At 37.8% G+C, this 25,620-nt stretch overlaps 1 protein-coding gene across 3 annotated transcripts; it reads right to left on the reverse strand.

The window, feature by feature from the left end:
* Positions 1-732: 732 nt before the first annotated feature.
* On the reverse strand, positions 733-25,620 carry DCLRE1A (DNA cross-link repair 1A). Of its 3 annotated transcripts, none has more exons than XM_061403538.1 (11): positions 25,488-25,620; positions 24,500-24,969; positions 23,851-24,309; positions 19,342-21,033; positions 17,478-17,611; positions 16,298-16,416; positions 12,902-13,042; positions 9,323-9,468; positions 8,116-8,270; positions 2,672-2,813; positions 733-1,337 (listed from the first exon to the last, which is right to left on the reverse strand). In XM_061403538.1, the coding sequence occupies exons 2-11, from the start codon at positions 24,519-24,521 to the stop codon at positions 1,177-1,179; spliced, it is 3,171 nt and encodes a 1,056-aa protein (XP_061259522.1). In that variant the 5' UTR covers positions 24,522-24,969; positions 25,488-25,620; the 3' UTR covers positions 733-1,176. The 3 variants fall into 3 exon arrangements, with proteins under 3 accessions (XP_061259522.1, XP_061259523.1, XP_061259524.1); XM_061403539.1 differs by lacking the exon at positions 25,488-25,620 and adding an exon at positions 25,131-25,212; XM_061403540.1 differs by having other exon boundaries at positions 23,851-24,969.

Below are 25,620 nucleotides of genomic sequence, written 5' to 3' on the forward strand. Positions count from 1 at the left end.
TCCCTGTTAACAATTACCTCTGTAACAAAGTAAAATCCAAGCTTATGAAAATCAACTTCATTGGAAGTACCATCCTTCTAGTGACTAAAACAGTTATGGAAAATAATTTTCTATTAAAACATTTATTAAGAAATCCCTAAATTAATTTCATTGTTAGAGGCAATGCAAGAATTGTTGTTGTTAAGTTGCTAACTTGTGTAGGACTCTTATGACCCCATGGACTGTAGCATGCCAGGCTCCTCTATCCATGGGATTTCCCAGGCAAGAATACTGAAGTGGGTTGCCATTTCCTCTTCCAGAGGATGTTCCCACCCAGGGATTGAACCCACATTTCCTGCATTGGCAGGTGGATTCTTTACTGCTGAGCCACCAGGGAAGCCCAATGCAAAAATATGTTTTCTTATTTAAACTCCATTAAAACATTTAAAACATGCATTATCCCAAATTTTCATTTTGGATCAGCTACTTAATCTCTATTTGGGTGATCCAGATTCATAAATAAATTACATAATCTCACTTAAAAAATTGCAGTCTAAACTTTTAGTTATCTGATGTCTTGAGCAAACAATCCAGATAAACATTATTCATGCAAGCTTTTCTCCAGCCTTTATTGGGTAATTATCTAGGCTCTCTGAGTCATCTTCAGAGTCAAATGTTCAATTACTGTCACTGAAATTTTATAAAATTACATAAACATCAATTATAAATCCTAAAAAACAAATGACACTATAGCATATTTAAAGATTAATTTATTTAAGTATGCATATCATATAAACTTTTTATCATAAAAATATGCCCCATATTAAATAATTTTAAAGATACGTAATTACTTATATATAATGCTTTCAATAGAGTTCATTATCATGAATTCTTTGGTTCCCGAATCTGTCTTTGTTTCCCCTCCTACTGCTGGATGCGGAATACAATAGCCCCCGCAAGAAGGGGCAAAATACAAAGGTACTAGGCTGACCAGTCTCAGTTGTCATGGACGATGCTAAGATGCTCTGCATAGTCAGCACCATGAACATACTACTCAAATGTAAATGAGAACTTAGGCAGAATGAGAGACCTTCATGAGGTTTTTCACATAAAGTGTACTTCATTATCACTGAAGATTTAACTACTAACAAGCGAGGTCTAAGTTATTTAACTATTTCTAAGCCCTTTCCGGTAATGTCAATATCCAGCTTCCAGTTTCCACTCTTGAAAATATTTCTCCATTGTGCGTCTAGATTTCAAGGAGCCCACATTCACGGTAGGTATGATTTTCTGCGGCTTCAGCCACTGAACAAAACGTTTCATCTCTAGGTAGCTGCTGTGTTCACTGTAAGGAATCCCTGCAATACAAAAGATAGTGCTTACTAAACAAACTAATAAAAAAAACTGCATACACCCAAAATAAAATAAAAGAGAAAAAGAAAGCAATCCAAGTATTTTTGCCAAAAACTCCTTGGTGCTTTTTTTTCTGATAACAAAATTTGCTAGTATTTTTTACAAATTGTTTTTCCTTTGTTCAGTCCTTAAGTTGTGCTCAACTTTGTGCGACCCCATGGACTGTAGCATGCCAGGATCCTCTATTTATGGGATTCTCCAGGCAAGAATACTGCAGTGGGTTGCCATGCCCTGCTCCAGGGTATCTTCCCAGGTTAGGCATCGAACCCATGTCTCCTGCCTTGGCAGGCGGATTCTTTACCACTGAGTCACCAGGGAAATCGTCTATTACAAATAATAAAGATTAAAATTATATAAACACTTTTGAACATTAAAAAATGCTATTACTTTTCTACGTGAGCTTCCCTGGTGGCTCAGATGGTAAAGAATCTGCCTGCCAATGCAGGAGACCTGGGTTCAATCCCTGGGTCTTTTCTACTTTTCTATGTAGATACTTAATGATATGTATTTCTATAGATTCTTATATGTAAATAGATTTTTTCTTTTTAAACAATTCTTCCCTTAAGCACTTTGCCCAGCTACTGATTTCATGAAAATTCTAGAAGAAATATGAGTAAAACCTGAAGGGTAACAAGCAAAAGATTCTTGATTTCCAGAGCAAGTAAGCAGATTCCATCCCCGAGCTTTGTACACATTAAAAGGAAAAAAAAGAAAAAAAAAGATTAAGTATTCAAAATCTCATTATCTTTTTTACTGAAGATCAAATACCACAGAGAAAGGGTCCTGGTTAGAGTAAACTAGGGTCTAAAAATGTCTCCATTGGCCACTGTAGTCATAAGCCAATTTCTGAGGACAGAAATGATTAACGTACTCCAAAGATGAAAAAATTAAAGTCAAGTCTGTAACTCTTGCTGTCACCACATCCGTCACTGTCTTCGTATTCTCAGTGCCACAGCACCATTTAAAACACAGTGGTACCACCCATCTCTCCTTTTGAGTAGTATATTGGGTTGGCCAGGAAGTTCTACAATCTCCCTGACATGTCACTGATAACACACACGGGTTCCTCTGTATTAGTCACTGTCTACTAGCCATACTTCTTTATATAAGTTTACAATGTACTAAAGATATAGGTTTAGAAAGTGAGGAGCAATTTTCACCTGTTAAATTCTTAAAGATACTTTGGTGCCTCTTTTTTGTTGGATCTTAATTTTACCGCTTTTTTAAAAAAAATGTAAACTAATTCCAAATATTAAGAGTAAAAGCAAAATGAATATACCATATATTGAAATGTTTCCTTTGGTCTGGGGAATAATATCTGCTAGACTAGTTAACTTGTTAGAATGCGTCCAACCTGTCGGTCGAAAAGCCAAAATCTGATTGTATTTCCCACCACATTTCTTCAAGTGATTCTGTAAACCCTGTTAAAAAAAAAAAAAACAAGATACTTATTTAATGGTTGGTGAAGATGGGTAATGTGGAATAAAACAGAATGATTAAAATGCTGCATCGGCACAGTTTTGGGGAGTTTTCAGTTGGTGAGCATTGGAAAACCTAGTGCTGTGTTCCTCACAAGAAAATAAAATAACTGAAAAAAAAACTTTCCCCTTTGCTTAACTGAAGTTGTGTGTGTGTGTGTGTGTGTGTGTGTGTGTGTGAGTAGCTCAGTCGTGTCTGACTTTTTGCAACCCTTATTAGAGGTATGATACTAACACTGATAAATGTGAGTCCTTACTCTCCATGCATTTACACCAATACAGGACTGACGGATGGATATAAAGATGGAAATAACTTTATAACTGCATTATACTCAGCACAGACATACATTTTAAGATGCACAGTAGCTCTTTTCAAATGTTTACTCCTTTTCACCCTTTATACATGAACTAGAATAACTGCAAAACTTCTCAGGCTGCTCTAAATAGAAATAAAACGCTAATACATTTTGAGTAGAATAGAACTTTCCAAACTAAGGTTGTCACTATTGAGGACATTAGGTAAGATTCTTAGAAAATCAGTGACCAAGGTTCAACCTTAGAAAGATAAGAAAAACCCAGATAAAGGCAAAATGGCATGAGGGATATTTAAAAAAAAAAAAATCTAATATTTTTTGGCTAAAGACTAAACCCAGAGTGTCAAAGGCTTAATGTAAATTTATAATAACATCCTCCTGCTGCTGCTGCTAAGTCGCTTCAGTCGTGTCCAACTCTTAGCAACCCCATGGACTGCAGCCTACCAGGCTCCTCCGTCCATGGGATTTTCCAGGCAAGAGTACTGGAGTGGGTTGCCATTGCTGTCTCCATAATAACATCCTAGTTTTATTTAAAACAATAAGAAACCTAAATAGTATATAGTGTCATCTTGGATTTCCAGAAGTCTCCTTTTTCTTCTTTAACCATACATATAAACTACTGAATTTTAAAAAGATGCTGGCAAGAAGTTCTGAAGAAATCATAAAGACAAATCCACTCATCTACCTATTTGTTCATTCAGTAAGTATCTGTTCCAGGGGCTGATATTCGAGTGGTCAGTGAGACAGAGCCTTCGCCTTATGGAAGCCTACAGCATAAGGGAAGACTTCCATAAACACCACTTTCTGAATCCTTTTCTTTTTTTTTAATGGAAACAATGTGCTCTTTCTTTTTAAAACTCTCATAATCTATTACACCATCAGCACCTAGGAACCTTAGATTGATTTCTTCAGAAAGGACTTATTTGTTTATAAACTCCTAGAAATGGAATAGCTAAGGATTTGCCCCTAATTTCCCTTATAAGTGGATGAAGAATGCCATTTCTCTGAACCTCAGCATAGGAATACTACCTTTTTAAAAAGTATGCCTATTTGGTAGAAGACAAACACATCATTGTGCTTCATTTAAAAAATTTTCTTCTTATTATCTACAGGCTAATGATTTTATTGTGTTTATCAGATGTTAATATTTCACTGGTGAATTGATAATAATCTTTTGATTTCTTTTATATCAAATAATGATCTTTTGCTAATTTGTACACCTACCATTAAACAGTTATATATCTTACCAACTACTATCCCTCCTCCAAAAAAAAGTTTCAGTTACAGATATATAAGTTTTCATTACCACATCCCTGGTTCTGCAAATTTTCAGGTTTTTGTCTTGCTTAGTCTAGGATCTAGCTAACATAATGCTCTTTGCTTAATTACTAATCCTCTTCTCTTCCTGTCCTCACAAAGAAAAGAAAATGACAGGAGCCAGGTTTAGAGCAATTATACATGTAGTATCATAAACTAAGAGTCCAACTTTCAAAAATAGGTCATCAAATTTATCCATTCTTATGTGTCTCTGTCGGAGAAGGCAATGGCACCCCACTCCAGAACTCTTGCCTGGGAAATCCCATGGACGGAAGAGCCTGGTAGGCTACAGTCCATGGGGTCGCTAAGAGTCAGACACGACTGAGTGCCTTCACTTTCACTTTTCACTTTCATGCATTGGAGAAGGAAATGGCAACCCACTCCAGTGTTCTTGCCTGGAGAATCCCAGGGACGGGGAGCCTGGTGGGCTGCCGTCTATGGGGTCGCACAGAGTTGGACACGACTGAAGTGACTTAGCAGCAGTAGCAGTATGTGTCTCTGTAAAAACACTCGGGAGAACTGAATCAGAAGTAATTTCTGCTTTTCATAAGACAAATTAGAGTACCACAAAAACATCATTAACCTGTGCCACAAACAAAAACACAGGACATCATCATCTAAGCCAAGCACACAGAAGACTGCAACCACCACCAGTCATTCATTAACCACAACTGGAGAACTACTATCATGAGGAATTTTATTATGATTTAGTCAACATAAAGTCCCTGATCTATGACTTGTTTCTCTGTTTATTGGTAACTAGTTTGTGATAAAAATGCCTTCAGTAGATGCTACTAAAGTTATTTTTCAGTATGTAAATTAATCATCTATAACTAATGTTTTACCACATCCCATCAATCAGGTTAAAACCAGGGGTGGTAGTCAATTACGTTCTTACATACACGAACCTGGGATGCTGAACTAGGTAGCATGAGTGCTATCATTTATAGCAGAGGCCTCCAACCTCTGGGATCTGATGTCTGATGATCTGAGGTAGAGCTGATGTAATAATAACAGAGATAAAGCGCACAAGAAATGCAGTGTGCTTGAATCATCCCCGAACCATTCCCCTCCCGCCTCCCAGTCTGTGGAAAAACTGTCTTCCATGAAACCAGTCTCTGGTGTCAAAAAGGTTGGGGATCCCTGATTTACAGTGTTTTTAAGTCTTTCAAGCCGGCCTCAGAAACCCTGACAATTGTATCATGTTTACATTTGCACAAAAAAGTCATTTTCTCTGATGCAATAAAACTATTTTGCCTAGTTTAAAAAATTGCCTTTAAGTACTAACTAAAATGTAGCCTTATGGTAACCATCTGCTTCCGCTCCACCTGCGTTTTGAAGATATGAAATTGTAAAAAGAATGTCATCAATACCTGGTCACTTTAATGGAAGAAGGGGAAGAGCTACAGAAAAATACCAAAAACATACAACAAATAATGGAAATAAGACAAAGATTTCAGATATTCTTTTTTTTTTCTTCAAAGCAGGTAACTGCTAGTTTTTTTTTTTTTTTTTTTTAATTTAAACATACAGTTCAGTGGTTGTTGGTACAGTCACAAAGTTATGTGACTATCACTGCTGCCTAATTCTAGAACATTTTCATCAATACCTCCATCCACCCCTGCAAAGAAAACACTGTTCTCATTAGCAGTTGCTCCCTATCTCCTCTCCCTCAAGCCCTGGAAACCACTAACCTACTTACTCTCTCCAGATTTACCTATTCTGGACATTACATATAAATGAAATCATAAAATATGTAGTCTTTTGTGTCTCTTTCACTTGGCATGTTCTCAAGGCTTATTCATACAGCAGCATGAAACAGTAATTTATTTCTTTTTACAGCTGAATACTTCTGTTTTATGTACATAACACTTTTTTTTTTAATCCATTTATCATTTAATGGACACTGGAGCTTTTTCCAGCTTTATGGCTACTATGAACTATGCTGCCATGAACATCTGTGTAGAAGTTTTTGTGTGGACATTATGTTTTAATTCTCCTAGGCATATACCTAGGACTGGAATTACTGATCATATACTCAATCCATGTTTAATTTTTAAAGACATTAACACATTGTTTTCTAAAGCAGCTGCACCACTTAACGGTCTTGTTAGCAATACATGAGGTTCCAGTTTCTCCATATCCTCATCAACAACTGGCACTATCTTCCTTACTACAGCTATCGCTGTGAGTCTACAGTGGTGTCTCACTGTGGCTTTGATTTACAGTTCCCTGATTGCTAACAGTGCTGATCCTCTTTTTCTCATGTGCTTACTGGCTGTCTGTATACCTCCTCATTCATTCCTTAGCCCTCTGCTGCCTCTGGCTTCCTCCAACATTACTTCACTGAAATAGTCCTTGTGAACGTCATCCTTTCCTTACATGACCTCTCACAGCACAAGGTACTCATAAACATTCTTTCCTGAAAACTCAGCCCCTTCACCTCCATAATATTCTGACTCCCCTACCCGTTTTGTCCCCTTAAATGGATCATTTGTTCAAATGAAACAAACTAAGCAAGAAATAAGACAGTAAGATAAAAATCATAAACATATGTTATACCCTCCTCAGGATATCAGTGTTCATTTTTTGATTAAGCAACATTCTCATTAGCCTCCATGCAAACTGGATACCTCTCAAATTTAACACATGTTTGCAAAGCTGGCTTAAATGCTAATGGACAACACTATGACTTGATTATCCTTGACATTTTTATGAATTACGTACTCATGGAAATAGGTGCCAAAAGGATTTTATCATAATCTCATGAAAAGAGGAGAATTTCCTTACTCAAGGCATAGAACTAAAATACTAATTTTCCTTACACTGTATCAGTGTTCTTATTTATGACAGATAGAGTAATCAATACCTACTAAGCTATTTCAAAAGGCTCCATAAAATTATTTCATAAATAACAAAATTAAAGATATGTTTTTTGGTGTACATCATGTTCTTTATTGCTTTTAATACACAGGTTTGATGTATTCCTTTGCAAGGTGTCAAAATGTTAGTAAAAGGAATGAATCTTAGTATCTGAATAAATCTGACAAACAAACCCCCATAAATTACAGGGAGGTCACATCATATGTATCTTAATTTATACCTCAGAACTAACACTAGAACTTTTTTTTAAAAATACACCTCTACTATTTCATTTAATCCTCACATATATATTTTCAACATATATCAATGGTATAGTGGCTTAATAATATACAGAATAGACCTGAAGAAAAGTAAGAATGCCTTAGAATTCTTCATTCATTTCCCCACTCATCCAGGAAGAAATGGAAAATAATCTTATAAACAGAAGGTGTGAACGACCAGAGAGATGCATACATTTTTCTATTTTTGTTTCCTCCTTTGTTTCTTCCTTCCCTAGCTCCTAAACTCCTGGTGAGCATATGAATCACTCTATACAGCTGCACCAAAAAAAACTTAAAAACATTTCAAATTTCACTTAAAGGATTTTTTAGGGCAAACTACTTTGTCTCCGTTGTAACTGAATTTCTCTACCTTAAATGCAAGTAAAATGGCAAGTAAAATGGCATTCTAGTTTACAATCATCAGATTGCCTTTTTTAGTTCATCCTAAAGACGTATCTCTTGAGTGCTTACCTTAAAATTAATTTGCATCATTGGGAGAAGGTGAACCAGTGAATTGCACATGTCTGTAGTGATGAAGGAACTGACTTCTGGTATATTGAAGCACTGTAATGTGTTATATTTTTCTTTGGACATGCCTACTTTTGAACCCAGAACATCGGCAATGGCTATAGGAAAAGTTTAAAAATAATAAGTTATAGTTCATGAAAAGATTAAATAACAACTTAATCAACTTTAAAACAAGAATTTACCAAAAAGAAATTTAAAACATTCACACTTTTGCAATAATGTCTCAAAAAGGCTGAATAATTTTCTTGGTTAACCATAAGGAACGGAGAAGGCAATGGCACCCCACTCCAGTACTCTTGCCTGGAAAATCCCATGGACGGAGGAGCCTGGTAGGCTGCAGTCCATGGGGTCGTTAACAGTCAGATGCGACTGAGCAACTTCACTTTCACTTTTCACTTTCATGCATTAGAGAAGGAAATGGCAACCCACTCCAGTGTTCTTGCCTGGAGAATCCCAGGGACAGGAGCCTGGTAGGCTGCCGTCTATGGGGTCGCACAGAGTCGGACATGACTGAAGCGACTGAGCAACAGAACCATAAGGAATAAATTGTGAGAAATCCAATAACTTATTTTTAAAGAACTAGTCTTTCAAAATTATAAAAGATGGATGGAAAGGGGTTGAGGGAGGGGGAAAAAATAAGTTTGCAGGAGTTAAAACCCTGACTGTATCATTTTACATCTTAGTATTTGACATTGTGGGACCACAGTTAAGAAGAAATGGAAAATACTTTGCAAAATAGTACCATACTATCTAGAAAAATTACAGTTGCATTTCCAGAAATCATTTAGGAACAAAAACTAAACCTGTTCTCTAAAATAATTAATTGATAATTATCATCAAAAAATGCAGTGAAACTATACACTAGTCATCTCTCAGTCTGCTAAAATATTAATGTAGTGTGGGCTTTTGCTCTATCAACACTTTGTAGATATAAAGGCTACCATAAACACACTTATCATATGTTTCCATTAAGTCTTTCAAAGTTTAAAGGAATTAAACTCTATCAAATTTTTCTTCAATTTCAAAGGTAATACTGAATTGTTTCAGGAAATAAATATCGAGCACAAGAACGATGCCTGAAAGGGCTTTATGCAAAAAGAATCTGATCCTTGTAATACAGTAATGTAAATTAGCTATAGCTATCACCCACCTAGGAAGATTTTCTCTTTTCCAATAGAGTAAGTGCCACAGACAACAAGAGCCCGTGGGTTTAGAGTTACAGTCTCAAAGGCAGTGTTGATGGCAAACTGGATAACCTCTTGCTGAGATGGAAAAGAGTATTCCGGGCTGCAATATCTGTAATATGTAAATACAGTCTTACTAAAAGAACAACAAGAAAGCCATAGCATTAAGTCGGATGCTATTTTACAAAAGAAGCTTTATCAAAATTACATACAATAGCAGTATAGTGTATGAACACCACTGCAGTTACCTCACCAGTGCCTGTGGTTAAAATATTTGTTAACAGCTATTGATTATTTATGATGGAATTACACATTTTCAATATACCTTTTTCATTATATTTATCACTCTCAAATACAAAAACTGCATTTTCTTCCTTCAAGAATATTTCTAGTTAGCTATTTTATCTATGAATTGTAAACCTTAATATCTTCTTTTTTTAACCCCAAGCCCTGTCAAAGAAAATACTATTGATAGGGATTGTCTTTATGGACTAAAGAATTCTGCTTTATCAAAAATATATATTTTTAATAATGAAATGGAACATGAATTTGATGAAGTAGCATAAAATCAAGTAGTTAATATTCACACGGTTGTTATTCTCTCTTAGGAGATACAGAAATATATATAATATTATAGGAATATAGCAGATCTAGTTGTGTTTACCTCAATATAATAACACCCAAAGAAAAATACTACTATTAGTATTAACTCTAACACTTCTAGTTATAGATATTCGACATGAAAGTTCAGCACTTTTTTACTAAAAGACTCATAAAGTATAAACATCAAAGAAATATACTCTTTGCTGGTCAGCTATAAGAGCAGACAAAACTCAGTCTTCTCTCCTATAAAAACCCACAAAGAAATTCAGAATGGTATGTAGATTAAAGTAACAATAAAAAGGTTTCTTTTAAAACATTATCTTCTTAATTCACCTAGTATTTAAGTACATATAGAAGGATGGAAAAATTAGCAATAGTGTTAGAAAACTGGATATGGAAGATCATCTCTTACTAAAATATGCCATCCAAACTCAGGTCTTATGGAGACAGATTGAAATAGTTAACATCATTTCTGAAAAACCGATGAGAGGTATTTTAACAATAATAAAAGGACAAGGGATTAGATCTGACAGAGTGCCTGAAGAACTATGGACGGAGGTTCATGACACTGTACAGGAGACAGGGATCAAGACCATTCCCAAGAAAAAGAAATGCAAAAAGGCAAAATGGCTGTCTGAGGAGGCCTTACAAATAGCTGTGAAAAGAAAAGAAGCAAAAAGCAAAGGAGAAAAGGAAAGGTATACCCATTTGAATGCAGAGTTCCAAAGAACAGCAAGGAGAGATAAGAACACCTTTCTCAGCGATCAATGCAAAGAAATAGAGGAAAACAATAGAATGAGAAAGACTAGAGATCTCTTCAAGAAAATTAGAGATACCAAGGGAACATTTCATGCAAAGATGGGCACAATAAAGGACAGAAATGGTATGGACCTAACAGAAGCAGAAGATAGTAAGAAGAGGTGGCAAGAATACACAGAAGAACTATACAAAAAAGATCTTCATGACCCAGATAACCACAATGGTGTGATCACTCACCTAGAGCCAAACATCCTGGAATGCGAAGTCAAGTGGGCCTTAGGAAGCATCACTAGGAACAAAGCTAGTGGAGGTGATGGAATTCCAGCTGAGCTATTTCAATTCCAAAAGATGATTCTGTGAAAGTGCTACACTCAATATGCCAGCAAATTTGGAAAACTCATCAGTGGCCACAGGACTGGAAAAGGTCAGTTTTCATTGCAATCCCAAAGAAAGGCAATGCCAAAGAATTCTCAAACTACCGCACAATTGCACTCATTTCACATGCTAGCAAAAACAGACTGGTTCCAAATAGGAAAAGGAGTACGTCAAGGCTGTATATTGTCACCCTACTTATTTAACTTATATGCAGAGTACATCATGAGAAACGCTGGGCTGGAAGAAGTACAGCTGGAATCAAGATTGCCAGAAGAAATATCAATAACCTCAGATATGCAGATGTCACCACCCTTATGGCAGAAAGTGAAGAGGAACTAAAAAGCCTCTTGATGAAAGTGAAAGAGGAGAGTGAAAAAGTTGGCTTAAAACTCAACATTCAGCAAACGAAGATCATGGCATCTGGTCCCATCACTTCATGGCAAATAGATGGGGAAACAGTGGAAACAGTGTCAGACTTTATTCTTTTGGGGTCCAAAATCACTGCAGATGGTGACTGCAGCCATGAAATTAAAAGACGCTTACTCCTGGGAAGGAATGTTACGACCAACCTAGATAGCACATTAAAAAGCAGAGACATTACTTTGTCAACAAAGGTCCGTCTAGTCAAGGCTATGGTTTTTCCAGTGGTCATGTATGGATGTGAGAGTTAGACTGTGAAGAAAGCTGAGTGCTGAAGAATTGATGCTTTGGAATTGTGGTGTTGGAGAAAACTCTTGAGAGTCCCCTGGACTGCAAGGAGATCCAACCAGTCCATTCTAAAGGAGATCAGTCCTGGGTGTTCATTGGAAGGACTGATGCTAAAGCTGAAACTCCAATACTTTGGCCACCTGATGGGAAGAACTGACTCATTTGAAAAGACTCAGATGCTGGGAAAGACTGAAGGTGGGAGGAGAAGGGGACGACAGAGGATGAGATGGTTGGATGGCATCACTGACTCAACGGACATGAGTTTGAGTAAACTCCGGGAGTTGGTGATGGACGAGAAGGCCTGGTGTGCTGCAGTCCATGGGGTTGCAAAGAGTCAGACACGACTGAGCGACTGAACTGAAAAAGACAATGGGGCTTCCCAGGTGGCGCTAGTAGTCAATAACCCCCATCCAAGGCAGGAGACATAAGAGACATGGGTTCTATCCTGGGTTGGGAAGATCCACCTGGAGGAAGAAATGGCAACCCACTCCAGCATTCTTGCCTGGAGAATCCTATTAGTCAGAGGAGTCTGGTGGGCTACGGTTCATGGAGTCGCAAAGAGAAAGACACAGCTGAAGTGACTTAGCAAGCATGCACTCAAAAAGACAATGGCTTATACTATTCTGTTGATAGCACTTAGGAATTCAAGACTGTTGCTTATAGATTACCTTTTGGAGAAAGGAACAATGTAATTCTGAATATTCAGACACAGACCTCATTCTCTGTTTTCTTTTCTTCATAATCACACTTAATTGTTACAAAGATACTTTGAAAGGATAACCTTAAAGGATGTTTTCCTAAAGTTTGCTCCCAAATTTCAAATTTTCCTTCCTTGTTTCTGCAACAAGATTCTCATATAAACCATATTTTCAAAGGGATATTACCAAAAAAAAAAAAAATTGAGCTGGAGTCAATTAAGACATGTAATCCCAGATTTGTGCTAAGTATGTTTTTTCAACCATCTTTCTGATAAGTACTTAAAATGATAATTGACAGTAAGTCATTACTTTGATTACCTAAGCACAAGCTCAAATTATTCATAATATACAGGGAAATGCTGTCAGTGGAAAAAAGAAGCACACAAACAAAGCTTCTCTTACGTTGTATCTAAGTAAAGCGTGTGGACTTTGTGGCTTCCAAGTAGAGAACGTTCCATGCTGGGGTCTGCTCTGAAGTCTCCCGTGTGTAGTATGACGTGACCGTTAGGAAGACAAAAAAGGATCATGACAGCACCTGGACAGCTGAACACAGACATTTCAAAGGAATATTATTTACACAGATCAAAACAGCTAAAGAAAGAGTATTCATTTCAATATCAACAAGTTAACACACTTTATTAACTGACCACAATGATATAGCGTTGTACTACAGAGAAGTGTAGCATTTTAAGGTAAGGGAATTTATGTCACACACACAAAACATTGGTGTGCAGGAAAAGGTTAATTCAGCAGGCCAAGGCTGGTAAAACTCCACACATGCTCAAGAAAGGCCTGTCTTTAGGACTAGTCCTTGGGAGCTGAGTTTTGGGTCCCTGGAGCATTCTGCCTGCTAAGAGTGTTTTGGATGCCGCGCCCATTGGGCCATGTGTTACTAGTTTGATCACATAGTTACTAATAGTGGTGAATACTTGTTTTCTGCTTTAGGGGAACTGGAGTCTGAGTACTGAGGTCAGTCATGTGGGTGCTAGAATTATACACTGCTGTTGCTGCTGCTAAATCACGTCAGTCATGTCCGACTCTGTGCAACCCCATAGATGGCAGCCCACAGGCTCCGCCATCCCTGGGATTCTCCAGGCAAGAACACTGGAGTGGGTTGTCATTTCCTCCTCCAATGCATGAAAGTGAAAAGTGAAAGTGAAGTCGCTCAGTCGAGTCCGACTTGTAGCAACCCCATGGGCTGCAGCCCACCAGGCTCCTCCGTCCATGGGATTTTCCAGGCAAGAGTACTGGAGTGGGGTACCATTGCCTTTTCCAGAATTATACACTACTGACTTCCAATAAAATCCCTGGATACTAAGGCTCAGCTGAGCTTCCCTGGTTGGTCACAGGTCCCATGTGTTGTTAGGGCTTCCCTGGTGGCTCAGATGGTAAAGAATCTGCCTGCAATGCAGAAGACCCTGGTTCAATCCCTGGGTCAGGAAGATCCCCTGGATAAGGGAATGGCAACCCACTCCAGTATTCTTGCCTGGAAAATCCCATGGATGGAGGAGCCTGGTGGGCTGCAGCCCATGGGGTCACTACGAATTGGACTCTTAAATTCTAGGAAAACACAGGAAATAATTGGAGAAGGCAATGGCAACCCACTCCAGTACTCTTGCCTGGAAAATTCCATGGACAGAGGAGCCTGGTGGGCTGCAGTCCATGGGGTCGCAAAGAGTCGGACATCACTGAGAGACTTCACTTTCACTTTTCACTTTCATGCATTGGAGAAGGAAATGGCAACCCACTCCAGTGTTCTTGCTTGGAGAATCCCAGCGATGGTGGAGCCTGGTGGGCTGCCGTCTATGGGGTCGCACAGAGTCGGACAGGACTGAAGTGACTTAGCAGTAGCAGCAGCAGCATTAAATAATTACAAACTTCCCTTTCCCTGAACCCAAAATCCACACCTCAGTGACTTCACTGGGGAATTCTATGAAACATTTAGGGAAGAAATAATAACAATTACTATATGACATATTTCAGAAAATATATTTCAGAAAATAGAGGAGAAGGGAATACTTCATGAGGTCAGTATTACTCTGATATCAAAGTAAGACAAAAGTATTATTTAAAAAAAACCTGTAGACCAATAGACATTGTAAAAAAGACAAAATTCCTTAACAAAATATTAGCTATCAAATCTACCTATAAATTTTCAAAAAGGGTAATACATGAAGACTAAGTGGGGTTTATCTCAGTAATATAAGGCTGGTTTAAATCCATCTTTGTCATTTACCACATTAACATTATAGAGGAGAAAAATTATATTATAATCTCAATAGATGCCAAAGAAACATTTGACAAAATTCAACACCCTTTCATCATCACAAACTTCCAGCAGAGGGGATTTTCCCGATAAAAGGCATCTATGAAATACCTATTGCTAACATCATACTTAATGGAAAAAGACTGAATACTTTATTCTTAAGATTAAGAACATGGGAACATGTCTGGTCTCACCACTTATATTTGACATTATCTGAAGGCCTAATCCAGTACAATAAGTAAGAGAAAAAATACCACTCTAAATGGAAAGAAAGAAGTAAAACAAAATCATATTTGTAGACATATGCGGAAAATTTTCAAGACTCTATTAATACAAAAAAACCTACAACAGCTAATGACAGGTTTAGCAAGGTCTCAGGATGCAAAGTCAAAGAACAAAAATCAGTTGTCCATCAAGAACTGAATGGATAAAATAACTGTGTAGATACTATGCAGTAATAAAAAGGAACACATAACAGCATGGATGAATCTCAAAAATACAACATGTGACAGAAGCCAGATAGAAAACAGGAGTTACTATATGATTTCATTCAGATGAATCCCTAGTAAAGACAAATCTAATCCACAGTCACAGAAAACAAGGTTTTCTGAGTCCGAATTGGGGTTTGGGATTGACTGGGAAGGAACACAAGGAAATCTCCTGTGGTAGGGATATTTTCCGTATTTTTATTGTGGTGGGAATTACATGGGTGTGTACTTTTGTCAAAATTCAACAAAGACTTAAAATAGGTCCATTTTATTTATGTAAATTACACCTCAATAAAGTTCACCAAAAAAAAAAAAATCAGAACTGGAGTTGTTATAATTGGTGATTAAAAAAATAAACAGCAGCAAAGTTAGCAGATAAAATCTCACAGGCAATCTGAAAAAAACAGCACTGGCCTGGAATTTAGGAGACCTTGGTTTAGTCTTAATTTTAATTCTCTAAGTATCTATGATCTCTAAGGTACACGGAAAGTGTAAAGATGTGTAGCTGACTGCCAGTTGTATTTTGGCACTGTGAATCCTGATAGTACTTAACATTGAAAAAAATGAGGCGAAAAAGAAAAAAATTTTTTCAAGAAAAAAGTCTTCCAAGTCTTGAGTATCAAAAACCTAAAGGATTTCTTAAAGGAAAAAAAAAAATCCTCTAGAATCTGAAGTAACAGCTGGAGTACCAGCTGTTAATTTATATAAGTGATATTAAAGAAAATGGCAAAAGGTTATCTCTTAAAGAACAGCAACAATATGTTAAAAGATTAAAAAAAAATAAGACAGAGTCTCATATATAAAGCACAGTAATTAAACTATACTAAAAAAGGGTTAGAGAACACTTAAGAGAATCTCTCTACATTTAATCTTTGTTTCTGTATTGGGTACATTTTGTTTTTCCAAAAGAATAAACACATTTTACTTGTTTTAAGAAATATCAAGCATAATAGTTTCAATAAAAAGTTCTTAAATAACCATGCAATGTGTTTTCCTTTTGAATATTTAAAAACTGGTTGTCAGTAAGGTAACTTTAATACTTACTGATTGGCATCTAGCAAAATAACCTTGATACCATTCACTATACATTCAGTGTCTGTTGGCAAGGGATGGATATATTGTTCTTGTACATGAAGTTTGCTCTTCAACAAGTTGCCAGTTATCTGCAAAACAGGATGTGCTTATTGCTGATACATGAAAACACTAAATAAGTCTTTATTTCATATCTACTGAAGAACTCAAGCATCTTAATAATTTCCTTATTCTTTCACATATATTCATGTAAACCTACCAGAATGCCAGGAAGAACTTTCTAAAATGCATCACAACTTTGCTTAAACACTATCACCGACTTCTCCCTCACCTGTAAAAAGTCTGTTACCCAGCATGACACACAGAATCCTTCATGATTTGGCCCCTACCCATTTCTGCGGGTTTATCTACTGTTATTCCTTAGCTTGTTTTTAGCAACTGAAGTTCTTGGAATGGCTATACTTCTCAGGTGTCTGTTCCTTTACACAAACTCTTCTCTACCTGGAAGGCTCTCTTCTCTTTCTTTTGCCTGGATCTGGAATCAGACAGACCTGTGTTCAAACTCTGTGTCTGTCATTACTAGCTCTGTGACTTGGGGCATGCTACTTAACCGCTCCAAGCCTCAGTTACTTCACTAATAAAAAGACGTAATTCAAGAATACTTAAGGATTAAATCAAATTCTATCCAAAGTCCTTAGTAGTACACATTAAAATGCTCACCTTTTAATGATTAGTTCAAGGTGTCTCTCTCACCATGAAACTTTTTCTAACCTTAGCCTAGGACATAGTAAAGCCCCCAACTTCTCCCTACTTCTAGGCATTCTGTTTACTTTTCTACTACAAATAGAGAGCCCACTGGAGTACTGGTGAATGTGTAGGCTGTAAGCTCCCTGAAGTTAGGTATTTTGCCATGAGTATCTTTTTAGGCATTCAGTAAATATTTACTGAATGAAACATGTTTCAGTACATCATGAGCTAGCTTATCTGTTGTCTCTATAAAATAAAGCATATTTTAAAAAATCTATTGTAACTATCGACAATAACTCATTTGATTTTAGAGTCTAAAATGTGGAATCTGCTTTTTCATATATTTTCTAGAAAAATGATCTTAAAATTTTAATTATTTTTTAACCAAACTGCTTAGAAATTCACTGCATTCCACAAAATCAGAATTGAGAATACTAGAACTTACCTTACTACAATAAATGGGAAACGTGAAGTTTTTAGACAATCCAGCATAATGATCAGAATGGAAATGAGTGAGAAAATAGGCAGTGCAACCTTCAACCCATCCATACTGAAAGGCATCGACCGTAAAGCCAGTTCCTACAATGAAAACACCAAGGCAGCTGCTTTAGCAAGAGTGAAGTAAAAGTTACCCAATTTGCTTATATAGCAAACGCTCTTACACCTTTACATCTCATGTCCAACTTAACTTTACAATTTAATTTAAAAATCTACACCACATAAATTCATCAAAGGATGATCCTAGAGATAAAAATGAGTCTTGTTAAGTTTAGGCTAAATATACCCAGTATAGTCTTTAAGAATAACTTTGCCAAAAAAAAAAAAAAGTACTAAGCTACAAACCAGTTATTTGCTTAGCTGAATGTTTTCATGATACTTACCAGGCACCTAAAAATCCTTTACTTCTGTGAAACAGCAAAAGGGGAATGCTATCTTTCTTCTAAAACATGAAATCTCAATAGGGGTGACATTGACCTGCTTCTGGCAGGAGAAAAATGGTTGATGACCCAAATGATCTCACTGGCCCTCCAAAGAGTCACAGAACAACAACAGGTAAATAGATACCCCTAGTATTTGAATTTCATTGTGGGAGGTGGGGAGGAGAAAGGGAAATGAGAAAAAAAAAAGCCTAAAAAGGCTCCCTAGAGCAGCAATTATGAAAAAAAAAAAAAAAAGATTGAGCTGTTGTAAAACATGCAGGTAAATAAGCATACCTCCACAATTCTACAGAGGCCTATCCACACATGGCCCACTAGTTCCGGGCTCACTTTAAATATATAAATTTAATCAAAATGTGCATAAATACTTTTCCTTACATAAATATTTTGAGCAAATTATAATTTATAGTATCAAAAAAGCACATTAAAGAATCCTCCTGAAACCAAGTGCATTTTGGCAGTTTTATAGTCTTTTCAGAAAGGTACCTGGTTTCTTCAATAATAAAATTCATTTTACTACACATTTCTCTATTAGCTCTTCTATGAAGGCACAAGAAATTAAAAAAATATGAAAAGATTACAAAACTAAATTATTACATGGTTTAAAAATGGTTAGCATTTATTATGACCTGTGTAACCCATGACATTTTCCTTCTTTGAAGCTTTTTCAGTTCAGTTCAGTCACTCAGTCGTGTCCGACTCTTTGTGGCCCCATGAATCGCAGCACGCCAGGCCTCCCTGTCCATCACCAACTCCCGGAGTTCACTCAGACTCACGTCCATCGAGTCAGTGATGCCATCCAGCCACTTTGCATTTCTCTTAAGTTCTTAGAGGCTGTCTGTTACCATGGTTACTTACAGAAATCCTTTCCTTCCTCTGTATTAAGCTGATCTATACTACTTTTTGTCAAATCTGTAATATCTATATAGATAGTACAGTATCTTGTATATGGTGGTGGTGTTAGTCACTCAGTTGTGTCCAACTCTTTTTGTGATTCCATGGACTGTAGCTCGCCATGCTCCTCTGTCCATGGAATTCTCCAGGCAAGAATACTGGAGTGGGTTGCCATTCCCTTCTCCAGAGGATCTTCCCAACCCAGGGATCGAACCTGGGTCTCCCACATTGAAAGCAGATTCTTTACTGTCTGAGCTACCAGGGAAGCCCCATTTTGTATATAGAATATGTTTAGTAGAAGTTTGCTGAACTAAATGGACCAAAAAAAAGATTAAATAGGCAAAAAAAAAATCTGTTACATAAAAAATAAGGGAAACACAACAAATTGTTTCACATGCACACAACATGAGCAATGAACATGAAGTTTAAAGAAGTTGCGTCTTTGTAGATATATTAAGCGTTGCTACTTCGACTTACCAGGTATTTTCTTATAGAATGGGCATGTCCTTTTCCTTAATTCTCCTGCATTAGATGACTCTGAGATTTTAGTGTTCTCTCTCTGCACTCTGCCATGAGCTGATTTTATGAAGGTTTTGTCTTTACTTAAATTGACTGTTCTAGGTACTGTCTTCTTAAGGTGACCTGGATTCTTCTGATGTCCTCCTTCCTGCAATGAATCTGACTTTTTAAGTCTCTTTTTTTGACGCTGTGACCCCTTATCAGAAAGCTCCACAGAAGGCTGACTTTCACTTAAATTCTTTGCCTCTAATTCTAAATCACTTAAAGATTTTTCTGCTTTCCTCTTGCGCTGCTGGGACCTCTTTTCATTAGGACTTACAGCTGTATTGAAGTTCATCCCTTCTAATGAACTTTCCTCCAGCAATTTCTCTCTTCTTTTGGGTGGCAGTCCAAAATACACACCTATATCCATCTGCTTCATTACCTTAGTAGAAGGCTGTGTTGCATGACACTTAGGGCCAGAGGGCAACATTTTCGAAGGCTTAGCAACAGTAGGTGTACTAGAAAATGTTTCTGAATTTAAAACTGGAACTTTATTGTCCAGCATACCACCTAACGCCTTTCTGCAGAAACATGTTGAGTTTGCGTTGTTCTTAGCATTGGAATTCTTATTTGATAATTCTCTAGTTTTACTTTGGGTTGGGTGGAAAGAATGACACCCTCCTCCCTGGTTTTCAAAACGTTTTGACATTTTACTCTTAAGTAATGGAAGAGAATTTTGATTGTAAACAGCTGATTCTTCAATCACCTGTTTCTCTTTATTTGATTGAGATGAGCGAAATTCTGGCTCATCAGGTTTTGCTTTAGAGGCTTGGTAACCAGGAGAAGTAAACCTCTCTGCTAATGCAGGTGGAAGCAACATAAAATCATCATCAGTATATGCTGGATGACCATGTGAAACAATTCTCTTATTTTGGAAAGTAAGTTGAGACGAATCATTAAGAGAGTTGCATTCATACAATTCTTCATTGTATTTATCCTGCGTTAAGAAGCTATCCACTTCGGGGCAGGCCTCCTGGTCCTTCAGTAAGGGGTCATATAGTTTTTTAAACAAAATGGAGCTGTTGTCATCTTCTTCTAGATTGCCATCTTTAGAGCTTTCCATGAAAAATAGTTCCTGTTGTGAATCATCCAGCTTATCATTTGTATCGTAAGTTTCTTCATCACTTTGAAGTGGAGAATAGGAGATTTCACAGTTGCTAAAGTCATTTTCTGGCAATGGCAAATTTCTGTGTTCTGGGTTGTTTTGGCTGTCTAATTCTTCAGCAAGAGGCAAACCAACTCCTACCAGTTTGTCACTGTTGACATGTCCTGTAAATTGTGGGACTTGTTGGGAAGTTTGGCTATTTGTCAAAGAGGAAATCTTTTTATTGGTTTCAGTTGGAGACTGAGAGCTTTTTAGACACTGCGTCACTAACAAGGGATCAGCTGAAACATTTTTTAAGTTTTCTGTTTGTTTCTGATGTGGAGACCATCTTTTCTCAAGGCTACAAAGAAAGTCTGAATTAGTTTCGCGGAAACTCCGCCCTGACCCATGGGAAGGATCCTTGAGAGGACTATTACCAGCTCTGCTTTGAGCTAGCAGAAGGTGAGTGTATCTCTGGTAATGAGAAGGAATTGTTGAGGAACACTGAAGACCATCAGGACACTCTGAAAATTTTAATAAAGAAAAAAGTATTACTGGATCAAAGCACAGAATAAGCTTTGACAGTATTAGCACTATAAATTAACAGGTAAGTGGTTTAACAGGTAAATAATCAGCCCTACTTTGCAGCCTTAGGACAATAGCTATCTTTATACCAACAAAAAATCAACACACAATTATCAGTAATCAAGCATGGTTTTACAAGGTGCTACTTATTATTTTTAAATCAAATATTCTTTTAAGTTTCCTTTCAAATACTCTTTTCTTGGGAAAAAAAAAATTAAGACTAACACCTTTTTCTCCCCACTAAAAGCTTTCACAAAGATGAGTTCCTCCAAAATGCATGTCATGCTTGTATGAGAAATCTATCCCATCAGTTTCACTACATCTCTATTGCTCAGGCAAAAAAAGAGTAGAGAAAGCTGGTATGTCTGTATCATAAGTTTAAAATTCCAGACTAAAATTCTACTCCAATTTTTGTCTTATCAGGCAACACAGATGTATGACAACCGCAGTACCAAATTAGGTTCCATTATTTAATATTCACACTGTATACAAAAACAGTAATACCAATCTTAATCAGAGTTGTCCATACACTAAACATTTTAGATTCTGTCATAAGATTTGCAATTTAATTTGATAAATTGGTTAATAATAAGGCTTAAGTAATCTGGAAACTTCCCTGGCATACTATTATGATTGAGAAACAGTATGGAAACCGTCTTGGCATAACCTCCCCCTTGTATGTCACTTTCCAGGCCTATCAAAAAATGACTCCCTCCACCTCCAAAGGGCCGGCTTTGTGGCTCAGCTGGTAAAGAATCCGCCTGCAACGTGGGAGACCTGGGTTCCATCCCTGGGCTGGGAAAGGCTACCCAATCCAGTATTCTGGGCTGGAGAATCCATGGACTGTGTAGTCCATGGGGTCGCAAAAGTCAGACATGACTGAGCGACTTTCACTTTCACCTCCAAAAAAGATATTACATTAAACTGGAAGACTTCATTGCTTAAAACTTAAAACTCCCTCATAAAAGTATACGTTAAAGAACTCAAGAACAATCCACCTGAGATTCTGTTCAAAGGAGTTTATCAGTGAAAAGCAAAGAGAAAAATCTCTTTGAGGTGGCTTCATCTGTAAGACATTTTACCCTGAGGGGCTCATTATGGGACTTCGATTTCTGATTTTCAAGCCACTGAAAACCAAATTACTAGCATTTGTTGAGGCTTTCACTTTTACAGGAAAGGCTAGTGCCAGTTTTTTTTTGTTGTTGTTATTTTGCATCTTTGCAGTACTTTAAAATGAGAACTAGAGGTTAATAATAAAACGTCTTTTGAATCATAGTTAACTGAAAGCCTTATTGAATATTACTTTTATTCTATTGAATTTAAATTCTCTGAGATTTAAAATTTTATATATGGTATATAACTTTAAAATATACAAAGCAAATAATAACAACTTATTCTCCATATACTATAAGTAGGATTTATATTACATTTAATTTACATATTAATTCTACGTATTACATTTAATTCTACATATTAAACATGACATTTACTATATAGTTTAAAAGGTAACAACAGTGTAATATTACTTCCGTTCTCATTTGGCACAATTATTTACTACAATCTTAATAAACTAACACTCCTTCCTAGTCCTTCTTTCTATACATTAAGAATGTACGGCATCCTTGACTTCAAGAACCCTGTGGACTACATTCATGATTCTCTAAAAGTCTGTTTCACAAAAGATAAAACGGGCAAAGGGTTCCAACTTTTAAGAACACCAAGTGCTCAGACGGTAAAGAGTTGCCTGCAATGAGGAAGACCTGGGTTCTAGCCCTGGGTCAGGAAGATCTTCTGGCCAAGGAAATGGCAACCCACTCCAGTATTCTTGCCTGGGAAATGCCATGGACAGAGGAGCCTGGCAGGCTACATCCATGGGGTCGCAGACTTGGACATGACTGAGCGCCTTCACTTCACCTCCACTGGATATCAATTGCTGTTGTTTAGTCACTAAGTCAAGAAGGGCATGGCAACCCACTCCAGTATTCTTGCCTGGAGAATCCCTATGGACAGAGGAGCCTGGAGGGCTGCAGTGTCTGGGGTCGCAAAGGTTTGGACTAAGCACAGCACAGTCACTAAGTCATGTCTGACTCTTTGCAACCCCAGGGACTGTACCCGCCCCCACCAGGCTCCTCTGTCCATGGAATTTCCCAGGCAAGAATACCGGAGCAGACTACCATTTCCTTCTCCAGGAGATCTTTCCAACCCAGGGATTGAACCCATGTCTTCTGCACTGGCAGGTGGATTCTTTACCGCTGTGCCACCTGGGAAGCCCATTAGATGTCAATACCACCTACCTTATGCAGGTGAAAGTAGCCTAATATATGCTCAATTAACATTTATGAAAAATCACAGATGTTTTGGAACTCTTATGAAATAATAAAATGCATTAAAACTTTCTTTTTTGGCCATGCGGCTTATAGGATCTTAGTTCTCAAACCAGGGATTGAACCCATTCCACCTGCAGCAGGAGAAAAGAGCCCAAACCACTTACCACCAGGGAATTCCCCATTCAAACTGTTTTCAGGTTTGCAACACTCTCTACAGTTATACCAATGACTAGTATCTTTTTACCCTCACAAGAAGGGTAATAATGCATTATCTTGTTTCCTTCAAAGGTGAGTCATTCTTAAGAGTATCTCATCTCACTTCCGGTTTACTACTTATCTGGTTTCCTTCCTTCCTTCCAGATTGTTAAGTCTGGCCTCATTCAGGTCTTGTTGACTATTTCGAGCCCACTGTCTTTTTTGGAATCTTACCTGTTCCAGAGACTGGTGTGGAATCCAAACACTCAAAAACATGCCATCGAGGTGTCTGACCTAGCAAGGAGGAAAAAGGCATCTGGCAGTTGGGACAGTACCCATCATAAACCGGTCGTGTCTTTGGAGACATGTGTTTGGTTTCGTGAGTCCTACAGCGCTTTTCTGGAGTGGTCTCCGTGTCTTGGCACTGTTGAACACCATCTCCACATATGGAGCTCTGACTGGAAGCTACAGATGTCTGACTGTCTGTTTCTCTAAGGCACGTTTCCGGGGTCTTGACCTTCTTTTTAGTTTCTACAGTCCTTTTTTTATTTCTGTTTCGTTTTGACTGGTGTTGTCCATCTGTTGCTTTTTCAACAGAATCTGGAATATTCTCAGAGCAATTATTTGGACGTACTCGTTTTGGTTTTCTTTTGGATTTGTATTCCCAGATGTCTTCTTCCAAAAAAGCATCTTCTAACATGGCAAAATGATTCTGATCATTAAACAAGCACTAATCTTAAGCAAATTGACAATCTGTTTCTTGTTACAAAATTATTAAAGGGAATTATTTTGCTGAGGAAAAAAAGGTAACAAAAAACTTACTAACTTGATGGGACTCTAAAGCTCTGGTAATGAATATATTGGGAAACCACAAACCTCTTACCTAAGAACACTTGCTGTTCCATTTATAGCACAGTAAAATTAACAGGGGTAGCATCTGAGTTTTCCATTGTGTATACTTCATTCAGGTCTCTTGGCTTTTTCCAGGACTTGATTCATAAAAGTAAGAATCAGTAATACTTTGAATACCAAGTCCTAATGGAAATCATAGGTTTAACAGACTAATTTTAGAAGGAGCTTTGTAAAATCCTTATAAAGCTCCTGTCAATTCTTTTTCAGCTGGACAACTGTACAAATCACAAATCCAACCACAGTCCCTAGGCAACTGACTCAGCAGGTGTTCCAAACACTTAATGGCTACTTCAGCTTGCTAGTAACTCTAGTCACACCATAATCAAATGTGTGTGATTGGCAAAAGAAAAGTAATAGCCCTTATCCGTGACTCCAGGTCATTCAACAACTTCGGTTTCCTGGGTCAGTCCAGTGTCTTCCTCCAGCGGCAATGAACAAAGACTACATAATGAACAAACAAAATTCAAGTATGTGAAGTTGTACCTGCACCGAGACCACCCACACGCCTAACTTCAGATCGCAGAGGTGATCTGCCTGCAAGTCATCAGCTTTCTTTCCCACCAGCCTCAAAAACCAAGGTTCACCTGCCTGATGACACCCACCGGCTCGACCTCCTGTTTGGGCATTAGAGACGGCAAGGCCAGTGGAGGGGGCCCTCATTCCCCTCCATTCCTCAGGGCTGGGAGTGAGGGAGCTGCCAACACAGCCCGCTCCGCAAAAGCCATCGGTGCCCCCACCCCGCCTCTTCTGAGGCAGGCGCCCACCTGCCACCCTCACCACCCCCACCTCCCTGCGAGGAGCTCCAGCTGCGCCCGCTCCCCCCGGACACCCCTCGCCCGCCCGGTCCCCGTGTTCGCTCCTGCACTTTCACGGCACTGCTTGGTAATAAAACGCGGCGTTCATGTTTAAGCTAAGCCATTGGCTAGTCCCTCCCAACTTAAAAAAGCCTACTCCTTTACCTTTCATGTCGTGGCGGGAACAGCTTCCCGTGACCAACGCTGTGTCGAATCGGCTGTTCCCGGTCTAAAAGGGGAACTTTGAAAAGAAAAAAAAAAAAGTTTGGGCCCTTTAAGTTCTACAGATTTATTTTGT

Source organism: Bos javanicus, chromosome 26, assembly GCF_032452875.1.
Source record: "Bos javanicus breed banteng chromosome 26, ARS-OSU_banteng_1.0, whole genome shotgun sequence".
Lineage (NCBI taxonomy): Eukaryota > Metazoa > Chordata > Mammalia > Artiodactyla > Bovidae > Bos > Bos javanicus.

Bases quoted from the DNA above. Each gene is read 5' to 3' on its own strand.
- DCLRE1A (XM_061403538.1), bottom strand. From the start codon at position 24,521: ATGGAACAGCAAGTGTTCTTAG. The intron at 16,417-17,477 runs GTAAGTTCTAGT...CCTGTTTTGCAG, and splicing joins TTCCCATTTATTGTAGTAAG to ATAACTGGCAACTTGTTGAA. The intron at 2,814-8,115 runs GTAAGCACTCAA...TTTTTTTAACAG, and splicing joins TGATGCAAATTAATTTTAAG to GGTTTACAGAATCACTTGAA.